Source organism: Trichechus manatus, unplaced genomic scaffold (genome assembly GCF_000243295.1).
Source record: "Trichechus manatus latirostris isolate Lorelei unplaced genomic scaffold, TriManLat1.0 scaffold00008, whole genome shotgun sequence".
Taxonomy (NCBI): Eukaryota; Metazoa; Chordata; class Mammalia; order Sirenia; family Trichechidae; genus Trichechus; species Trichechus manatus.
This window is the reverse complement of record NW_004443944.1, coordinates 13,647,466-13,665,016: the sequence shown is the minus strand read 5'-3', so window position 1 is coordinate 13,665,016 and position 17,551 is coordinate 13,647,466. Positions and strand designations below refer to the sequence as shown.

At 53.5% G+C, this 17,551-nt stretch overlaps 1 protein-coding gene across 2 annotated transcripts in view; it reads left to right on the top strand.

Moving 5' to 3' along the window:
* The window catches only part of BCAS4 (breast carcinoma amplified sequence 4), a 66,028-nt gene that overhangs the window by 35,478 nt on the left and 12,999 nt on the right, over window positions 1-17,551 (top strand). The window contains exon 4 of one of the 2 annotated variants that reach the window (XM_004370545.3): window positions 1,384-1,518. The exons of the other annotated variant lie outside the window; for it this stretch is intronic. Within the exon in view, the coding sequence (XP_004370602.1) occupies window positions 1,384-1,518 (135 nt within the window). The remainder of the gene's footprint in view (window positions 1-1,383; window positions 1,519-17,551) is intronic. 2 annotated transcript variants of the gene reach the window in all.

Sequence of the window (17,551 nt, the reverse complement as noted above, 5' to 3'; positions counted from 1 at the left end):
GGGGGCTCACTTGGTAGCGCCTAGCACTGAGATGTCCTTCTTCCTGTCCCAACACAAGAAAACTTCTTCCGTTTTACTTAGAACAAAGGAGGCTCACGGAGGTGGTGATTTGTCCAAGATGGCACCAGAGTCGCTGGTTTTGGTGACCTTATCCATGTACACGCATGCACGCACACACGCACACACGCACACACATGCAGAGCATAGAGAAAGGCGTGAACAAACACCAGAGGTTGCAAATGGATGGCCTGAAACCACAGCCTGCGGCTGAATTTCACTGGGCCTGCATAGGAGCTTTTAATAATGTGGATTTATTGCTAACATTGATGAATTAAAAGAGTTTTACATAAAATCTGAATATCAGTTTCTTTGTTTAAAAAAAATATTAGCTAGCATCTGTTGAGTCTTTAATATGTGCTAAGCACGTAGCTTGCTTAGCAAGGTTGATATTGTTACTGTCCCCATTTCACAGATAAGAAAACTGAAGCTAGTAGAAATTAAGTAACTTGTTGAAAGGCACACAAGTACTAAGTGGTAGAACCTGGATTCTAATCCAGAGTCTGACGCCAGAGTCTTTTCTTTTTTTTAATTGGAAGTTAGAGCTGAGTAGCCCCCTGTGGGCCTGGAGCAAGCTCGCCCATTCACCTAGTCCCTACTTGGCCCTCTTCCCTCCTGGCTCCTGTTGGCTTTTGAGTTTGAGACCCCCTGATATACATCAAGGAGGAGCCCTGGTGGTGCAGTGGTTAAGTGCTCGGCTGCTAACGGAAAGGTTGGCAGTTCGAACTTACCAGCTGCTCTGTGGAAAAAAGATGTGACAGTCCGCTTCTGTAAAGATTACAGCCTTGGAAACCCTGGGAGGACGTTCTACTCTGTCCTTTAAGTCGGAATCGACTTGACAGCAACAGGTTTGATTTTTGTTTTGATACACATCAACTAATAAAGTGAGCATTTTCACAGTTTTTCAAAATAATCCATTTTCCATAAGAAAGGCTTTGAAATCTAATAGATGTACATCTGAGTCCCCTGTCTGCCACTTCCTAGCTGTGTGACTTTGGGCAGGTCACCCAACCTCTCTGAGCCTCGGTTTTCCTCCTCTGTAAAATGGAGGCTAGCTGTAGGGTCACCATGGGGACAAGGTGGGAGGACACAGGAGAGGCTTGACCCGGCCCCCACTGGAAGCTGCTCCTGCTCTGCCAGGGTCTCTGAAGGGGCCTCTCCAGCTAGGCAGAGCCCTGGGACCACTGGGAGGTGGTGGGTGGTAGTGATTAAGGACCTGGTGTCTCCGCCAGCACCAGCTGGGGAGGGCAGCCAGGAATGCACTCCAATCTGAGGCAGATGTGGCATCACGCTCTCCTCTTCCCCACCCCGCCCCCCACCCATCAGGCCTTCGTCAAGATGGTTGGGCACCACGTCTCCTTCCTGGAGGCCCACGTGCTTCAGGCTGAGAGGGACCACAGGGCCTTCCCACAGGCGCTGCAGCGGTGGCTGGTCTCTGCAGGGCTCCCCTCCTTCAGGAACGTGAGTACCCAGCCCAGGAGCACGGGGCGGGCCTTTCCCCACCTCCCACCCCCTCGCCAGGCCCCAGAGCAGGGAGAGGGGCTCCGGAAGCATAGTTCAAAGGGCACATTTCATTTCTGCAGACAGGAAGTGGTGTCTGCTTGCCCGCCCGCCTGACTGGCCAGCACGTAGGGGCTGGGGAGGGGGCTGGGATGGGTCTGCCGTCCCCACCTCCTATGTCCCTTCTTGCTCCAAACTTCCATGCCTCACGTTCTCATTCAACAATTATTGAGCACCTGCTGCCTGCAGAGTGCTGTGGTTATCACAGTGGGCAGGGCAGGCCCGGCCCCTGCCCCCCAATCCCATCCTTATGCACCTAAGGACAGTCCTCAGGGCCATGACCAGAATTCTAGCCAGCTGCTCCTTCCTGGGGCCCGCGTCAGCCTCCAGCAGACCAGAGAGGCTGGAGAAGTTGGACCATGTCCAGCCTGCCTGTGGCCCCTTGCAGCTTACAAAGACCTTTCCCTCCCCACACCCCCTCTGCTTTCCTGGGGTCCTCCTCACTACCCTGTGTGGAGGGAAGGATCACTGTGTCTCTTTTACTGATGAAAAAACCGAGGCCAGTCTGCAATTGAGGCCTTGGACGTTTAAGCCACAGCCTGTCTTTCTCTTTCTGTCGTGTCATCTGTTGGTCCCCTGGTCCAGTGGCTCTCCATTGGGGGGATTTTGACCCCCAGGGACATTTGACAGTGTCTGGAGACGTTTTTGGTTGTCACAGCTGGAGGTGAGGGGAGCTACTGGCGTCTGGTGGGTAGGAGCCAGGCATGCTGCTCACCACCCTGCAATGCACGGAACAGCCCCCGCCATAGAGAATTACCTGGCACCAGGTGTCAGTAGTGCTGGGTTTCAGAAACCCTGCCCCAACTGTATTTGCTGATGACGACGATGTGGATAGTCATGGTAAAGATGGTCTAAGTGTTTCAGATGCTCTATGGCATCTCATTCTCCCAGCAGTCTTTTGAGGAGGATACTTCTATCATCACCCCCATTTTATACGTGAGGAGACTGAGGCTCAGGAACGGGAAGGGACTTGCCCGAGGGGTGACCAGGCTGGACTGGGGCCCCGGTTGGCCTGTCTCTGGGACCTTGCCCTTAATAGGCAAGGTGTGTGCCCAGCTGGCTGCCCTGTCCTGTCCCCCAGTGAGGTCTCCCGCCATTCCTGGAGCTCTCCTTATGTTCCCCCCGGTCCTCTGTTCCTCTTGCCTGGGTGCCTATCCCCCACTCCCAGGCCCACATCTCCACTTTATGTTATCACAACGACTCGTTTATCGAGTGTCTACAATGTCCACGCACTGTGTTCGGCATTTTCTGTGCATTTACTCGTTATCCTTTCCCCAATCCTGTGCCCTAGGTGTTAAGATTACCCCCATTTTATAGATGAAGGACAGGAGTTTGGGAAGTTTCTGGTGTCACAGTGCTGAAGCCCGTGGGCAGACTTAGGCCCATGTAATCACTTTCTGTTTGAACGGACAATGGGATTTCACAATGGGACTGGGAATGCCTCCCTGAGCATGTACTCTCAAGTCCTTGCCACGGCCCTGTGGCTCCACCTGGCCTTAAGCCTACCTGCCCTCAGATGTGTGACCTGCCCAAGGCCAGTAACAGCTAGGCAGTGGCCACACAGATCTCACAGTCAGGGAACTCCTGTTGTTCCTTTGGAGCCCGTGTTAATGCCGCCTCCTGCAAGAAGTCACCTGAAATTGCCTCCTCTCCAGACAAACGTGATCTGTCTGTCTTCCAGCAATACTGAAGCTATGTCGTGAGCTGCTTCCTTTGTCTCCCCACCCTCCAAGCTCTTGTGACCATCCCTGGGTGACCAGGAGATCCCCAGTCACATAACGCTCTCCCCACTGTTGGCTTTAGGAGCACATTGGAGGAGGAAGGACAGAGGATCTGGCTGCGCATGGCCTGTAGCTGATGTGCTAAAAATGGGCCCTTGCACACTTGCTCTATAATCCATAGAGTTGTCCCCATGGGCTTGGCACAATGTCCCCACTTACAGAGGTAAGGATTGAGGCTTGAAGTGGGAGAGTCGTGGACCTGAATTCAGAGCTAGGTTTGGAACCCTGGCCACCGGCCCCTACTCCTGCCACAGGACCCCGCCAGGTGTGGTTGGGCGTGCCGGGACCTGCACCCTCTTGTCTGGGCCAGACTCCAGGCCAAGCTGGGCCTTGGAGAGGCCCCCTCAGACCTACCTGTGGCGACTTGTTCCAGGAAACAGTCCCGGCCAGGGGAGGTGAGTCATTTGGTGTTGATCTTGGCCCCCAAGAGGGCTTTGTCTTCTGAAGGCAGTGCCAGGGAGAGTATACAACAGTGTGGAGGCCGGGATGTGAGGGCCCCAGGCCCCAGGGTGCGAGCGGTGGGCTTCCCCGGAATAATCATCTAGGCTTACGTTGGAGCCTGGCTCTGCAGGCGCCCCCCACGTGGAGCTGTGTCCCCTCACACCCCTCCCTGTAAAGGAGGTCCGGTCCTGGCCTCTGTTTTACAATGAGGAAACAGGCACCGAGAGGTTGCAGTTCTGGCCGGAGGCCCCCTGTGAGTGGAGGAGCTGGGAATCAAAGTCGTGATACCCGAGCCTGGAGTCAGTGCTTGGCCCAGTCTCTCCCTGCGGGGTCTGCGTGCCTTTTCTGACCACTGGGACTGCTGTGTGAGAAGGTGGGGTCTTCGGGGACCATGGTGGCTCTCAGTTTCTTTCATCTGGATTGCCCCCAAGCTGGGACTTTGCACTGTCTCAAGTTCCCTCAGCGCCGCCTGGGGTGGACGCTTCCTTTCAGCCGCTGCTGTCGCCTTAGAGTTGTGAGGCCTTTAAGGCAGAATCCACAGCAGGCCCTCCTCCTGCGGTCTGCCTCAGCTCTGCCCAGGCCTGAGGGCCCCAGGCAGCTGTGGTTCAGACCTTTGGTTTTCCTATTCTTCCCTCCTCCCCATAGACCCCACCTTTTGTCAGAGAGATGTTTAAGGTGTCCCCTGACCCAGGCTGGCCCGAGGCCACGAGAACTCAGGCCCGAGCTGTGGGCAGGCAAATCTGGTCACGTGGGACCCTTGGCTGCCCGCTCTCACAATCCCATTCCACCTTCCTGCCCCCACTGCCCTCCCTTGCCTCCTTCCCGCGTCCCTTGGAGTAGAGAGGGCTGGGGTGGGGGCAGGGGACTTGGGGGCCTCGTGGGAATGCTGCGTGAAGTTCTGCCCTGTGGGGTGAGCCACAGCACTCCCCGGAAGCCCATCCCCCAAAAGAAGCAGGCTGCCGGCCTTTGCCCCCAAGTCTGCCAGAGCCAGGGGAGGGTGGGTTCCTGGAGGGAGACGCCTCAGCCTTCACCCCTGGAGCTGTGGAGGGGCCTCTTGGGGTGTACTTTGTCAGGCTGCTCTTCACCTGGGACAGGAGTTCCCTGGGGGTGGAAGTTGGTCTTTGTTTTTCTAACTCCCGCCAGCCCTGCCTTACCCATCTCATTTCCTCTTCCTCACTTTACAGACTTGGTGGGGAGGCCGGGGAGTGGGGGGCTGGGAAAGAGTCCCACCCCCTTTTCTCCCCCAGCACCAACCACCAGGCCTGTCCTGCCCTCTGCTGCCCTGGTGACCAGATGCTATGTGGGGAGCGTGGCCCTGGCCTGGGGTGCCATGAGGCAGGCTGGATGGAGGAGGAGGCCTGGGGACACTGGTAAACCATCTTATAGTGAGACCCACCTCCCAGGCCCAGGCCTTTTACCTCTGACGCTGAGCTACCCGAGAAGCATGCGGTGGGGTCCCCAGCCTGGCACCCTGAGGACTTGCTTGGCGGTAAGCAGTCCCGCGGCGAGGCCAGCATAGAAAGCCCCACTGTGTGTGAGGCACTGCCCTCAGCTCATCGATCCTCACAGCCCCCCACGAGGGAGGGGCTGCTTTTATCCCCATTTTACAGATAAGGAAAATCCCCCAAGCTCACACAACTGGGCCTTGGGATATGAAGTCATACTTTTAAGTTGATCCCATATGGCCTTGGGAAAGAGTTATGATCCCTCCCTCATGGAGCTCGCTTCTGGTGGGAGAATACAGTGACCAAATACGAGAGTGAAGTAGACAGTTGCTTATGAAGGGGCCATGTAAGCTGGGACCTGATGATGAGGAAGGGTTGCTCTGGAGCCGGGGGAAAAAGAGGGCTTGTTTCCAGCAGAGGGAACCACAGGTGCAAAGGCTCTGAGCCAGGACCAAGCATGGCATTTGAGGAATGGCCTTAGGTCCAGAGTGGTTTGACCAAATGAGCAAGGGGAGAGTGGAGGGGAGTCAGGTCAGAGGGGTGGTGGGAGCCAGGCCATGCAGGACCTCGAGGCACACAGAGGAGTTTGGATTCAAGGGCAGCAGGGAGCCATGGAAGGCTTTATAGCAGGGGGTGATCCAGTCAAATTGGCTTCCCTTGGAGAATTGCCAGCACTCATTCTCCACCTTGAGCCAAGGCTGGTGGTCAGGGTGTAGGGCATCTTGTTTAGACTTGAACACAAGAGCTAATCAGGGCACGTGGGTGCCCTCCAAGCCGCAGGACTCCATTGTCAGGAGTGCATTCCCTGAGGCCCCTGGAAACCCTCACCTCGTTGGGTCTTGGGACTCTGGTCCCACCAGAGGAGAGAAGAGAGGCCCCAGGTGGAGGGCTCAGGTCTCTGTACAAGGGCCTGGGGTCCCAGAGACCCTGCTGAGGAGGAGGATGGGTCTGTCCTCACATCAGGGAGTCATCCCAGTCCTGTGTGGAAGCGAAAGTGTGATTCAGAGCTGGACACGCAGGCCTCAGCGGTGCAGGGGGCACCGCGCCTGGCCGTGGCCCGGGGGCTGCCGGGGTGTTCTGCCCGATGTGCCAGGCCCTACTCGTGGCACACGCGTGCCCAGAGGCACGGAGCAGAACTTGCTAATTTGTTGTAAACCACTGTTTGTTTTCTGCTGAGCCAAAACATCTTGTTCACGAGGTGTCATTTTGATTAATTTTTCCGATGGAGAAGAGTGTGGTGCTTTCCAAGGAAAGCTCTTTGGCCAAGAGCAAAACTGATGGGGCCAAGTCCTGACACCCATTCTGAGCGAGGCAGCTGGGCGGACTGCGCCTGGCCTGGACGTGGGTCTGCCCAGCGCACCTGTTCACCCCACCGCAGCCCGCAGGATGAGGCCATGGTCATCAGACCTGCTGGGGAGGGAGGATGGTCAGAGGAGCTGAAGGGGGTGAGAGGGTGGCTTTGGGGAAAGGCAGAGCAGGGGCAAAGGCTCTGAGCTCTCACACGGACAGATGCCCCTGGGGGCAGCCCACTAACAAGTGAGTGAGGCTGCCGGCTGTGAGACAGAGAGTGGTGGGGACTGTGGCAAAGTGCAAAGCTCATGCCTCATCTAAAGGGGTGGAGATTGCCTGGCGCCAGCCTTGTAGAAATGGAGACCCAGTGTGGGCAGATTTTCCTATTTTGGGGGAAAGCTGTACATCTGGCTTTTTATACAAACCTTCTGTTGTCTAAAAGCCAGGAACTACTTTTTTAAACTGTTAAGCATTGTGGGAGAAATCTGTTGCACCTGTGGGTTGCATCCAGCTGGCTCCCTGGCTCTCAGACTCATGGGTATACCTCGCAGGCCCTGCCCCCTCAGAGGTGTTGGGACCAGAGAGAGGTAGAGGGCATCTTCTCCCTCGGCAGCAGCGTGACTAACTGCCAGCCATTTTACTGAGCCCCCCTGGTGGTTCAGTGGTAGAATTCTTACCATCCATGCAGGAGACCTGGCTTTGATTCCCAGCGAAGGTACCTCATACACAGCTACCACCAGTCTGTCAGCGGAGGCTTGCGTGTTGCTATGATATCAGCTAAACAGGCTTTAGCAGAGCTCCCAGACCAAGATGAACTAGGAAGAAAGGCCTGGCGATCTCCTTCCAAAAATCAGCCAATGAAAACCCTATGGATCACAATGGTCCTATCCACAACCGATCACGGGGACGGTGCAGGACCGGGCAGCGTTTTGTTCTGATGTGCATGGGGTCACCTTGAGTTGGCAGCCAACTTGATGGCAGCTAGCACCAACAACTGTACACAAAGAGCTTTCTGTGCTTTATCTCAACTTCCCACAACAACCCTGGAGGTGATGTCATTCATTATTCCAGTTTGCGAGGCTCTGAGAGGGCAGTTCACTTGCCCAGGGTCACACAGCAGAAGCGGCACAGCCGGGATTTGTTCACTGTCTCTCCCTACCTCGGTGTTCTTCCTGAGGACAGAAACCACAGCCTCCATGGCCAAGGCTGCAAACTGGAGAGCCGTGCCCCACATCTGCCCCCACCCCCCCGACCAGTGCTCTTCAGCCAGCTTGGTATATATATATATTTAATTTGAATTCACTGTCAGCATTTAAAAAATCAAATGTCACATAAGAATCTGCAGTCCTCTTGAAGAACCCAAGAGTCTGCATCCTGCGTAGCCGCCACCCGGCCTTGTCGCTGTTCTCAGGACCTATCCGTGGACATTTGGGTTTCTTACCCCGGCTGAGCACATAGTAGGTGTTCAATAAATATCAATTAGTGCATGATCCTGCGGCTGCTGCAGCCCTTCATGGTCTCCCGGCCTGCCTCTCTCCCTCAGGAGCTTTAATGGAGGCGCTAGAGGCAGTGGGAGGGGCTGCTCTGCCCAGCTTGGCCTGCAGGAGTTGTCGGTGCCAGGCGGCTCCTCCCCTCCCCGACAGCCTCCCTCCCCACCCGCCTGCCTGAGGAGGGAGGTTCTGCCTCTGGCGCCTCCACTCTCCCCCTGCAGAGTCTCCCCGGAGTGCCGGCTCCCGGGAGGAGGCACTGCTGGGCTCTGGTGGAGGCAGCAAGACGCAGACACAAAGAAGGGAGAGGAGATTCCTGAGCGTCTTCTTCCCGGCCCTGAACCAGCCTTTCCTTCTCCCTCTGCCCCATCAGCCCTTGCGGTAAAAATGCAACCTGAGCAGATGGCAAATATTAATGCAACAATGGAGGCCGAGTGGCGAGTGTAACGTGTCCCTAGTCCCCCACCTCACCCCCTACCCCACAGTGAGCCACTTATGGGGTAAAGAATTCGTTTCATTTCACATATTTGGGGGCCTGCGAGGCTGGGGAGGGGCAGAGGGCTCCTGGCTGGCTGGTTTGGGAATATTAAATACTACATTCTTGCTTAGATTTGGAGGGTGAGTGGGGAGGAAGCTCCTTTCAACCAGGAAGGGTTTTTATTTTGAGGGGGAGGGCCGATTGTTGAGACCTGCATGAGATGCTTTGGCCTGGAGCACCCCAGCCTTCCCCAGGTTGGTGGGACACACCCAGTGTGCTCTTCTCCCAGCTGTCAGGGGATCCCCCTTGTGTCATCAGGGTGGGGATGGAGTGGACGTTGTCTGCCTCCAGGCCTTTGCACACGCTGGTCTCCCTGCCTGGAACGCCCTTTCTGCTCTCTGCCTGGCAATGCTTGCTCGTTGTTCAAGGCCCAGATCAAGTGGTACCACCTCTGGGAAGCCACCTGGATTCCCCTAGATTCCACAGTCCTTGTTCATTCCCTGTTACCACATTGTCTTGGGGAGGCGTCTGTTTTCATCTGTTGTCCCCCTGGTTTCTCAGGGGTAGAGACTGTGTCTTGATTTGATATCAGTAGTTAGGATGATGTTGGTGGCAGCAGCCAGTTTTCTGGGCTCTTCTTTGGGCCAGACAGCAAGCTAGCACTTTACCTACCCTAGCTTGGTTAATCTTCACACTCACCTGTTATGGAGGTGCTGCTACCATTCCCACTTTACAGGTGAGGAAACCGAGGCTCGAAGAAGCCAGGACATTTTAAGACAGGGGCTGGCCCATTTGACCGCAGAACCCCACACTCCTCATGCCTCAGGGGCCTCAAATACCTACTGGGTCCAGAAAAGGCCCTGAGTGAGACAGAGGGGCTGGGTGGGGACCATGGCCAACAGAAGAGAAAGGTACACTTGGCTCCAGGCAGGAATAAAGGCCCAGAGTGGCCTGGCCTTCTACTTCTTGAAAGAAGAGAGGTTTAAGATGCAAATTTTTATGTGAAATCAACTGATTTTGACAACAGCTCTGAGAGGCTCAAAGAATCTCCTGGGCAGGGGCACTGATTTGGCACAAAGGCCTCCGTCTCTGCCTTAGCAACGATCTGCTATGGATTAATGCCTAGCACAGAGCCTGGCCCAGGGTGGGACTCAGTGCCTGTTGCTGAGGGAGGGAACGAAGGAGGGAGCTGACCCCAGGGCCATGAGGATGGGCCTCAAGAACCAGAGGCTGTGCTGAGCAGAGGGGATGGGACCACCCCAGCACTGTGGGGACATGTTTATGTGTCGTGAGCACTTAGTGCACGGACGCTGTTAGTAACAACGGCTGTGAATTTGGCATCAAAAGACTAAGAAATGGTGAAACCAGGTCCTGCACTAAAGGAGCTCAAGGTCTCCTCAGAAAAGAAAACTCACGGGACTCTTAGTGGATGATTTTGAGGTGACCGCATGCTTCTGACCTTCCTGTGTGACAGAGAAGGAGAGGCGAGAGGCCAGGGCAGACGCTGGGCATGACACGGCCTCGTGTGTGAACCAGGCTTGGTGTGAGCAGGCCACAGCCCCCAGACAGGCTGCTGGGCTTTGTGTTGTCAGTAAGCGAGGGCGGGTCGCCGTGGATGGGCAGGTACGATCAGGTGGTGCATGTTCCATAGTGGATGTGAGTCCTGCCTTAGCTCGGTTACCTGTGTGATACCTGCAGTTGTGGTTGGGGTGTCTGACGCCCATGGAGCCCGGGAGGCCTTTGAACTTGGCACCACTCGTGGCCAGCTTTCTGCTGGGAAAATAAACTACGTCTCATTAAGCAGTAAATTTCGTCCAGGTGCCTGTTTCCACTGATACCATCACACCTTGTCACGTTGCCAGGCCTAAAGTCAAGGCCGAAGTTCCCATTTCTTGGGGAGTCCTAGTGACTAATCTTAGGAGATAGGGAAATGCTGGTTATAAAGTGGGGCAAGAAACGAGGGCAAGCAAGACATCACCCAGTGCCCTTTGCAAAGTGCTTGCCGCCACGTGGATTGGGGATCTCAGCGTTACCGCCCTGGTGCCAGTACCTCCTCTTCCCCTCCCACCTCCCGTATCTGGCAGCTCTTTGCTGGCATGACCTGCTCTGAGAGGCCAGTGCCCAGCGGAGTGCGTGTGTGTGTGTGTGTGTGTGTGTGTGTATGTCTGTGCATTTGTGCGCGCGTGCTGGGTGGAGCAGCCAGGAGGAGCTCAGATGGCAGCAGTCTCACTTTGAGAGAAATGGGAACCCACGGGCCAGGGAGCTGCCGTGGGGTGGTTGCCAGCATATTCGTGCCACCTGTGGCTACTGTAACCTATCGCTGTCTGGCCAGAAGGCATTTACTAGGCACCTATTGCGTGCCAGGCCTCTGACTGATAGATGACCCACGCCTCTTAGCGTCTGAGAGATGTCCTGGCACTTAAAACTTTTGAGACGCCTGGTAAATTAAAAGTCGAAGCAGTCCCAGCACTGCTCCAGCAATTAAGATTTAATTGAAATGTTCATGTTTTAAAACCTAATGCATTTAATACTAAAAATGCAATGTTACAAAATTGTGCACTTGTGCTGTTCACAAGCTAATGTCTGACTCTAAAAGGAGTATGAACTCAGGGGGCCATAATCATAATGAAATTAGCCAGCATTCATCGAGCATGTTGTGTTCTGAGCACTTGGCGGTTATAAAATCACTTCACCGGCATAACATCCTGTGAGGTAGGAACTGTGATTAGCCCTGATTTTCAGATGAGAACATTGAGGCACAGAGAGGTAAGTAATGTGGCCAAGGTCGCACAGCTAGAAAGGGGGACCGTGGCCATCTGAGGGGTTTAGAAATGGAACACAGTTACTGCAGCTGGGTGAGGGGACTGCTCTCAGTGCCAGAGTGTGTGTGGGGCTGAGCGGTGATGTCTGCGACCTGGCCTCAGCCCCATCCTCAGCCCCCGAAAGTGGCATGCAGGTGGGTCTGGTGGGGGGACAGCTTTTGTTCCAGTAGTATGTGGATGCAGCGTCGGAGGTGGTATCAGAAGGCCACAGCTGAGGCCCTCTGCGACCCCCGCCTCCAGCCCCACCCTCAGCCCCATAAGCCACCGGAGCCAGCCACGCGGGAAGGAATGGGCAGATGGTGGGATGCCCCTGAGGCTTGATCCCCAGGCTGTGGGGAGCCCCCCAGGTCTGACCTAAGCCTCCACCCAACCCGTTTCTTGTTCTGTTTGAGCATGTGTGTGGCGGGGGTGTGGGCAGAGTGGCCAGGCCTGTGGGCCATTGTCTGGTATTTCTTTCCCGCCAGATCTTGGCCCCCACTGACCAGTGTGCCTGTTAGCTCCGCCCATCCCCCAGGGGCTCCCCAGCGCAAGCCTCTCCCCCCTCCCCTCCACACAGGCTCCTTTCATTCCCCTTGGCCTGCTCCACTAGCTGCCTCTTGTGCGACCCCAGCCCCCAGCCCCTTTCCCCATCCTCCCCCACCCCACTGGGCTGGGCTTAACTCCTTCATTGCCGCACCTCTGCCCACCACCCTCTTTTCCACCTTCCTTCATTCATTCATCAGATACTTAACTAAACTGCTGTATGAGCTGGGCACTGTTTCAGACTCTCAGGAATGGGGGTGGGGGACACAAACGGCCTGCCCTCCTGCTGCAGACCTTCTAGTGTGATGGATAGTAATGTGCCAGGTGGTGAAGGGTTCACGGAGGTAAGTGGGGCAGGGAGATGTCCTGTGTGCTGGGGGCTGGTCAGGGCACGCCTCACCAAGCAGGTGACATGGGAGGGGGAGGGGTTGGTGCCTTGGACCAGGTGAGGGCGTGAGTGTGGAGATGTCTGAGGAAAAGGAGGAGCAGTGAGGCCTCATGTTGGAGGTACCACTGGGGCACGAGTGGGGAGCCAGGGCCTGAGGGCCAATGTGAAGACTCCTGGGCTTGTAGTGTGAGGGAGACGAGAGACCCTGGAGGGTTGAGACAGGATCTGCCCCAGGTTCACCAAGATTGCCTGGCTGCCGAGGAGGGTAGATCTTGGGGTGCTGGGCAGAGGTTAGGGGGTTGGAGCAGCTGCGATGGTCTAGGTAGAGTTGCCGGTGGCCTGGGGGTGGGGGCGGGTAGTAGAGATGGGAGATGTGGCCAATTCTAGATGTGTATGTGTTTTGGTACTTTTTTTTAATTATTATTATTGTGCATTAGATGAAGGTATACAGAGCGAATTCGTTTCTTATTAAACAGTACACATACTGTTTTGTGACATTGGTTGCCAATCTCACAACATACCAACACTCTCGCCTTCTTGACTTGGGTTCCCCATTACCAGCTTTCCTGTCCCCTCCTGCCTTCTCGTCCTTGCCCCTGGATTGGTGTGCCCATTTAGTCTCATTTTGTTTTATGGGCCTGTCTAACCTTTGGCTGAAAGGTGGACCTCAGGAGTGACTTCAGTACTGAGTTAAAAGTTTGTCTGGGGCCATACTCTCAGGATTTCTCCAGTCTCTGTCAGACCAGTAAGCCTGGTCTTTTTTTGTGAGTTAGAATTTCGTTCTACATTTTTCTCCAGCTCTGTCCGGGGTCCTCTATTGTGATCCCTGTCAGAGCAGTCGGTGTTGGTAGCTGGGCACCATCTAGTTGTGCTGGACTCAGTCTGGTGGAGGCCGTGGTAGTTGTGTTCCGTTAGTCCTTTGGACTAATCTTTCCCTTGTGACTTTAGTTTTCATTCTCCCTTGCTCCAGACTGGGTGGGACCGGTGGAGTATGTTAGATGGCTGCTCACAAACTTTCAAGACCCCAGACACTACTCACCAAAGTAGAATGTAGAACATTTTCTTAATAAACTGTGTTACGCCATTTGAGCTAGATGTCCCCCGAGTTGGTATTGAAATTTTGATTGTGACAGTTGTAGATTCACATGCAGTTGTAAGAAATGACGCAGAGAGATCCCTGTATCCTTTGCTCAGGTTCCCCCGTGGTAACATTTTGCAAAACTATAGTACAGTATCAGGAGTCCCTGGGTGGTGCAGATGGTTAAGTGCTCAGCTGCTAACTGAAAGGTTGGTGGTTTGAATCCACCAACCATGAGGTGCCTCAGAGGAGAGGCCTGGCTATCTACTTCTGAAAGATGACAGCCAGTGAGAACCCTCTGGAGCGCAGTTCCACTCTGACACACGTGGGGCCGCCAGGAGTCAGAACTGACTTGATGACAAATCGTTTAGTACAATATCACAACCAGTATGTCCACATTGATACACTCCACAGACCTTACTCAGATGTGCCAGTTTTACTTATTTATCATGTGTTTTAAGTTCTGTGCAATTGAAATTACAATTTTAGGTCTCTACAGTTTAAGTTTATGTAGCCACAACCACAGTCGAGGTACTGAACAGTCCCAATGCCACAAGGATTCCTTGTGTTGCCCTCTTAGAACCACACCCACCTTGTCCTCCCTCCCCCAACCCTTGGCAAACACTAATCTGCCCTCCATCTCAAAAATTTTGCCATTTCAAAAATGTTCTATAAATGGAATCACACAGCATGTAACCTTTTGGGAGTGGCTTTTTTCACTCAGCAGAATTCCTTGGGGATTCATCCCGGCTGCTGTGTGAATCTGTAGTCTGTTTGGCTGTGTTTTGGTGGAGATGACATCAGATATGTGCACGTGGAATTCAGGGCTGGAGGCATCCAGCATAGTAGCGGCTATAGCTCTGAGGCTGAATGAAGATGGTCCAGGAAGGGAGAGGAGATGAGGTTGGAGGACTGGACATGTATTAATTCAGCATCTCCTGTGTGCCAGCCGCTGTTCTGGGCATGGGGACATGACACAGACAGGTGTGTGGGGCTGACTCGGCGCTGAGGATGCCTGCATGGACCCGGAAGCGGTGAGCACTCAGGGTTTGTTCCTCATCTTGTCTGTCTTTGCAGCCATAGAGGGCAAGGAACACGTTGAGGCCAAGAGCTTGGTCCTGGGCTGGAGGTTTAGACCAGAAATTTCCAGGAGCCCTGACTGAAATGAGAGAAGAGTAAAGTATTGCCTCTAAGGCAAACTCAAGACCATTCAACAAAAGACTGCCCTGTTTTCTGAGATGTCCTTCCTACTTGTAAAATATAGATTCTTTGACTAAGGGGTGGCGTTGGCAGGGAATGGTGGGGCAGGGGTGGCTGTTTTCATGTCCCTGCTAGCATGGTGTCTTTGCTGCCCCTGGCTCTGAAGGTGGAGAGGCAGAATCCAGCCCCCATCACAGTCTCCCAGTCTCCTCACCTCCTGTCTCCCTCTCCTCAAACTGCGCTTCTCGTCCCTCTCCCTCTTTTTGCCTCATGTTGTCCTCTCTTCATCCCTCCATTTCCATTTTCCCATTGCTCTCCCGCATTTTCTCTCCCATCTCCTGCTTTGCACCTGCTTTCTCTCACGCAGTACCTCATTGTCTTCTTTCTACACTTTCTCTCTTGTTTTTGGCATTTTTGCTTTTTTTTTTTTTCTAAGTTTTTCCTCCTTTTTTTCTCCCTTTTGTCTCTGCCTCCCTCTGCCTGTGTCCCTTTCCCTGTCTCTGATTTTCTTCATCTCTGTTCTCCTCTGTCCCCGTCTCTCCTCCTCTCCCTTTCTCTCACTCTCAAATGTTATTTCCAAGACCTTGAAAACCATCCCTTTTCACTCTCAAGAGGTCCACCTGGATAAAATGTCTTCATCAGACAAAGAAAGCACATTAGCTGGAGTTCTTGTGAAAGGGCCCTGTGAGGTGAGTGGCTGGAGCCTCTGGTGGGGCCGTGGAGACGGGATCCATTAATGCTATGACTGGCTTCAGGTAAGCGTGGAGGCCACACGGAGGCCACCTGGGGGAGGAGGAGGTTTGTGGGCACAGACCAGAGTGCTGAGAGTGCACCCTGTGTCTGGGGGAAGGGTCAGATGGAGGAGAGGCTCCCAAGCTGCCTGGGGGCCTGGAGTGGTGGGGACAGGGCACCGGTGACAGGCTGGCCTTGTCTTTAGTACAGGGGTCTTCCAGCCTCCAGTCTGGGCCATGTTCTTCCTGTGAGGATAAGATGATTGCCAGTGCTGAGGAAAGACTCTCACCCAGGGGGGCAGGGAATGGGGGATGGGAGAAGGCCTGGAGGGGTATGGGTGGGGGCTGGGTAGCACCTGCTGGTTTGGAGGCTGTCTCTTTTTGCCCCCGTGGCTTGTGGATTTCATGAACAACAGCTGTGCGCTTTAGGGCCTGCTGGCTCCTCAAAGTGGCCTTTGTGGAAGACCCTGTCTGTGTTTGCCATTTGCTTCCCAGAGTTAAATGGCGCTATTTTCTTCACTCTTGTGAAGCCAACTCACCTTCGAGGCCAGCCAACAAAACCTCCAAGGCATTCTTTTGGTAATTCGGCATCAAAATGGACGTTGTGCTACTCTAATTGTGACAGTAGCCAGCTGCTGGGCCTCAGCCAGCGGTGGACAGGCTCAGTGGACACTAACCTGGAGGCTGCATGGTGACACAGCGCATCTCGGGGTAACTCCCGGGGAGGTGGAGAATGTTGGTCAACAAGGAGGCTGCTGAGTTGGGCCAGGCCACTGGGCCTGGCTAGTTGGTTTGTTGCCCTGGGCTGGGCGTACATCTTCTTTTCTGTGCTCCAGCCAAATCCATCTGCGGATGTCCCTTCAAATCCCACCGTTGTTCCCGCCTCCGCCCTTTGTCTCATGGTGTTTTCTCAGCACAGAATGCTGGCCCCACAGCTGTACTTGTTCTATGCCCAGGTCTCGTCCACGGAACCTTCCGTGAATGGCTTTTCTGAGTCATACCACAAGGCTGAGAACACCATCCTGGGAGCACGTGGGGCATAGCTCGAAATCCAGCTCCATCACCAGGACCAGCTACGGAATTTGTGGGGCCCAGTGCAGAATGAAAATATGAGGCCCCTTGTTCAAAACTTGTTAAAATTTCAAGACCACAAGAGCAGAGCATTAAACCAAGTGTGTGGCCTGTGCCCATACTGAGATAACGTAAGGTTTAGCTGCTATTATTATCATTATTGATGACGATACTGATAGTATTATTATTAACAATACGTCACTGCGCCACCAGGGCTCCTGTTAAACTTAATAGCACTTGTTATCTGTGTTGTCAAGAGCCTTGGTGACACAGTGGTTAAGTGCTCGGCTGTTAACCGAAAGGTCAGCGGTATGAACGCCCCCAGCAGCTCTGTGGGAGAAAGACCTGGCGATCTGCTCCCATAAAGATCACAGCCTAGGAAACCCTATGGGGCAGCTCTACTCTGTCAGATGGGGTCGCTGCGAGTCGAAATTGACCTGACGGCACCCAACAGCAGCCTCTGTGTTGTTTCCTTGGCACTTCGTATGTGCTTTATTTATTTAAAAATGACCTTTTTACTTTGGACAATTTTAAATTGGCAGAAAACATGCAAAGATAGCTGAGAGAGGTCCCGTATGCCCTCCCCTAGCCCACTTTCCCCACGGGTATCATCTCACGTCACCATGGCACAGTCGTCAAACCTAAGGAACCAGAGTTTGGTGCACTATATCTTAAAAGATATATACATGTATTTTTTAATTTTTATTTTATTTTATTTTGTTCCTGCTGTTGTTGAGAATATATACAGCAAAACATATACCAATTCAGTCTCTTCTACATATACAGTTCAGTGCCATTGATATATTCTTCCAGTAGTGCAGCGATTCTCATGCTCCTTTTCTGAGTTGTTCCTTCCCCATGAACACAAACTCACTGTTCCCTAAGGTTCCTATCTAATCTTTCGAGTTGCTGTTGTCAATTTGATCTCATATAGATCTTAAAAAAGCATCATGCTCAAGGCAGACATTTTTTACTAGTTAAGCTAATCTGTTGTTTGGTTTTAAGAAGACTTTAGGGGATATTTTTGGTTTAAGGTTTAAATATTATTTCAGGGCAATAGTTTTGGGGGTTTATCCAGCCTCCATGGCTCCAGAAAGTCTGGAGTTCATGAGAATTTGAAATTCTGTTCTGCATTTTCCCCCTTTTGATCAGGATTGTTTTATAGAATCTTTGATCAAAGTTTACATGTATTTTAATCAG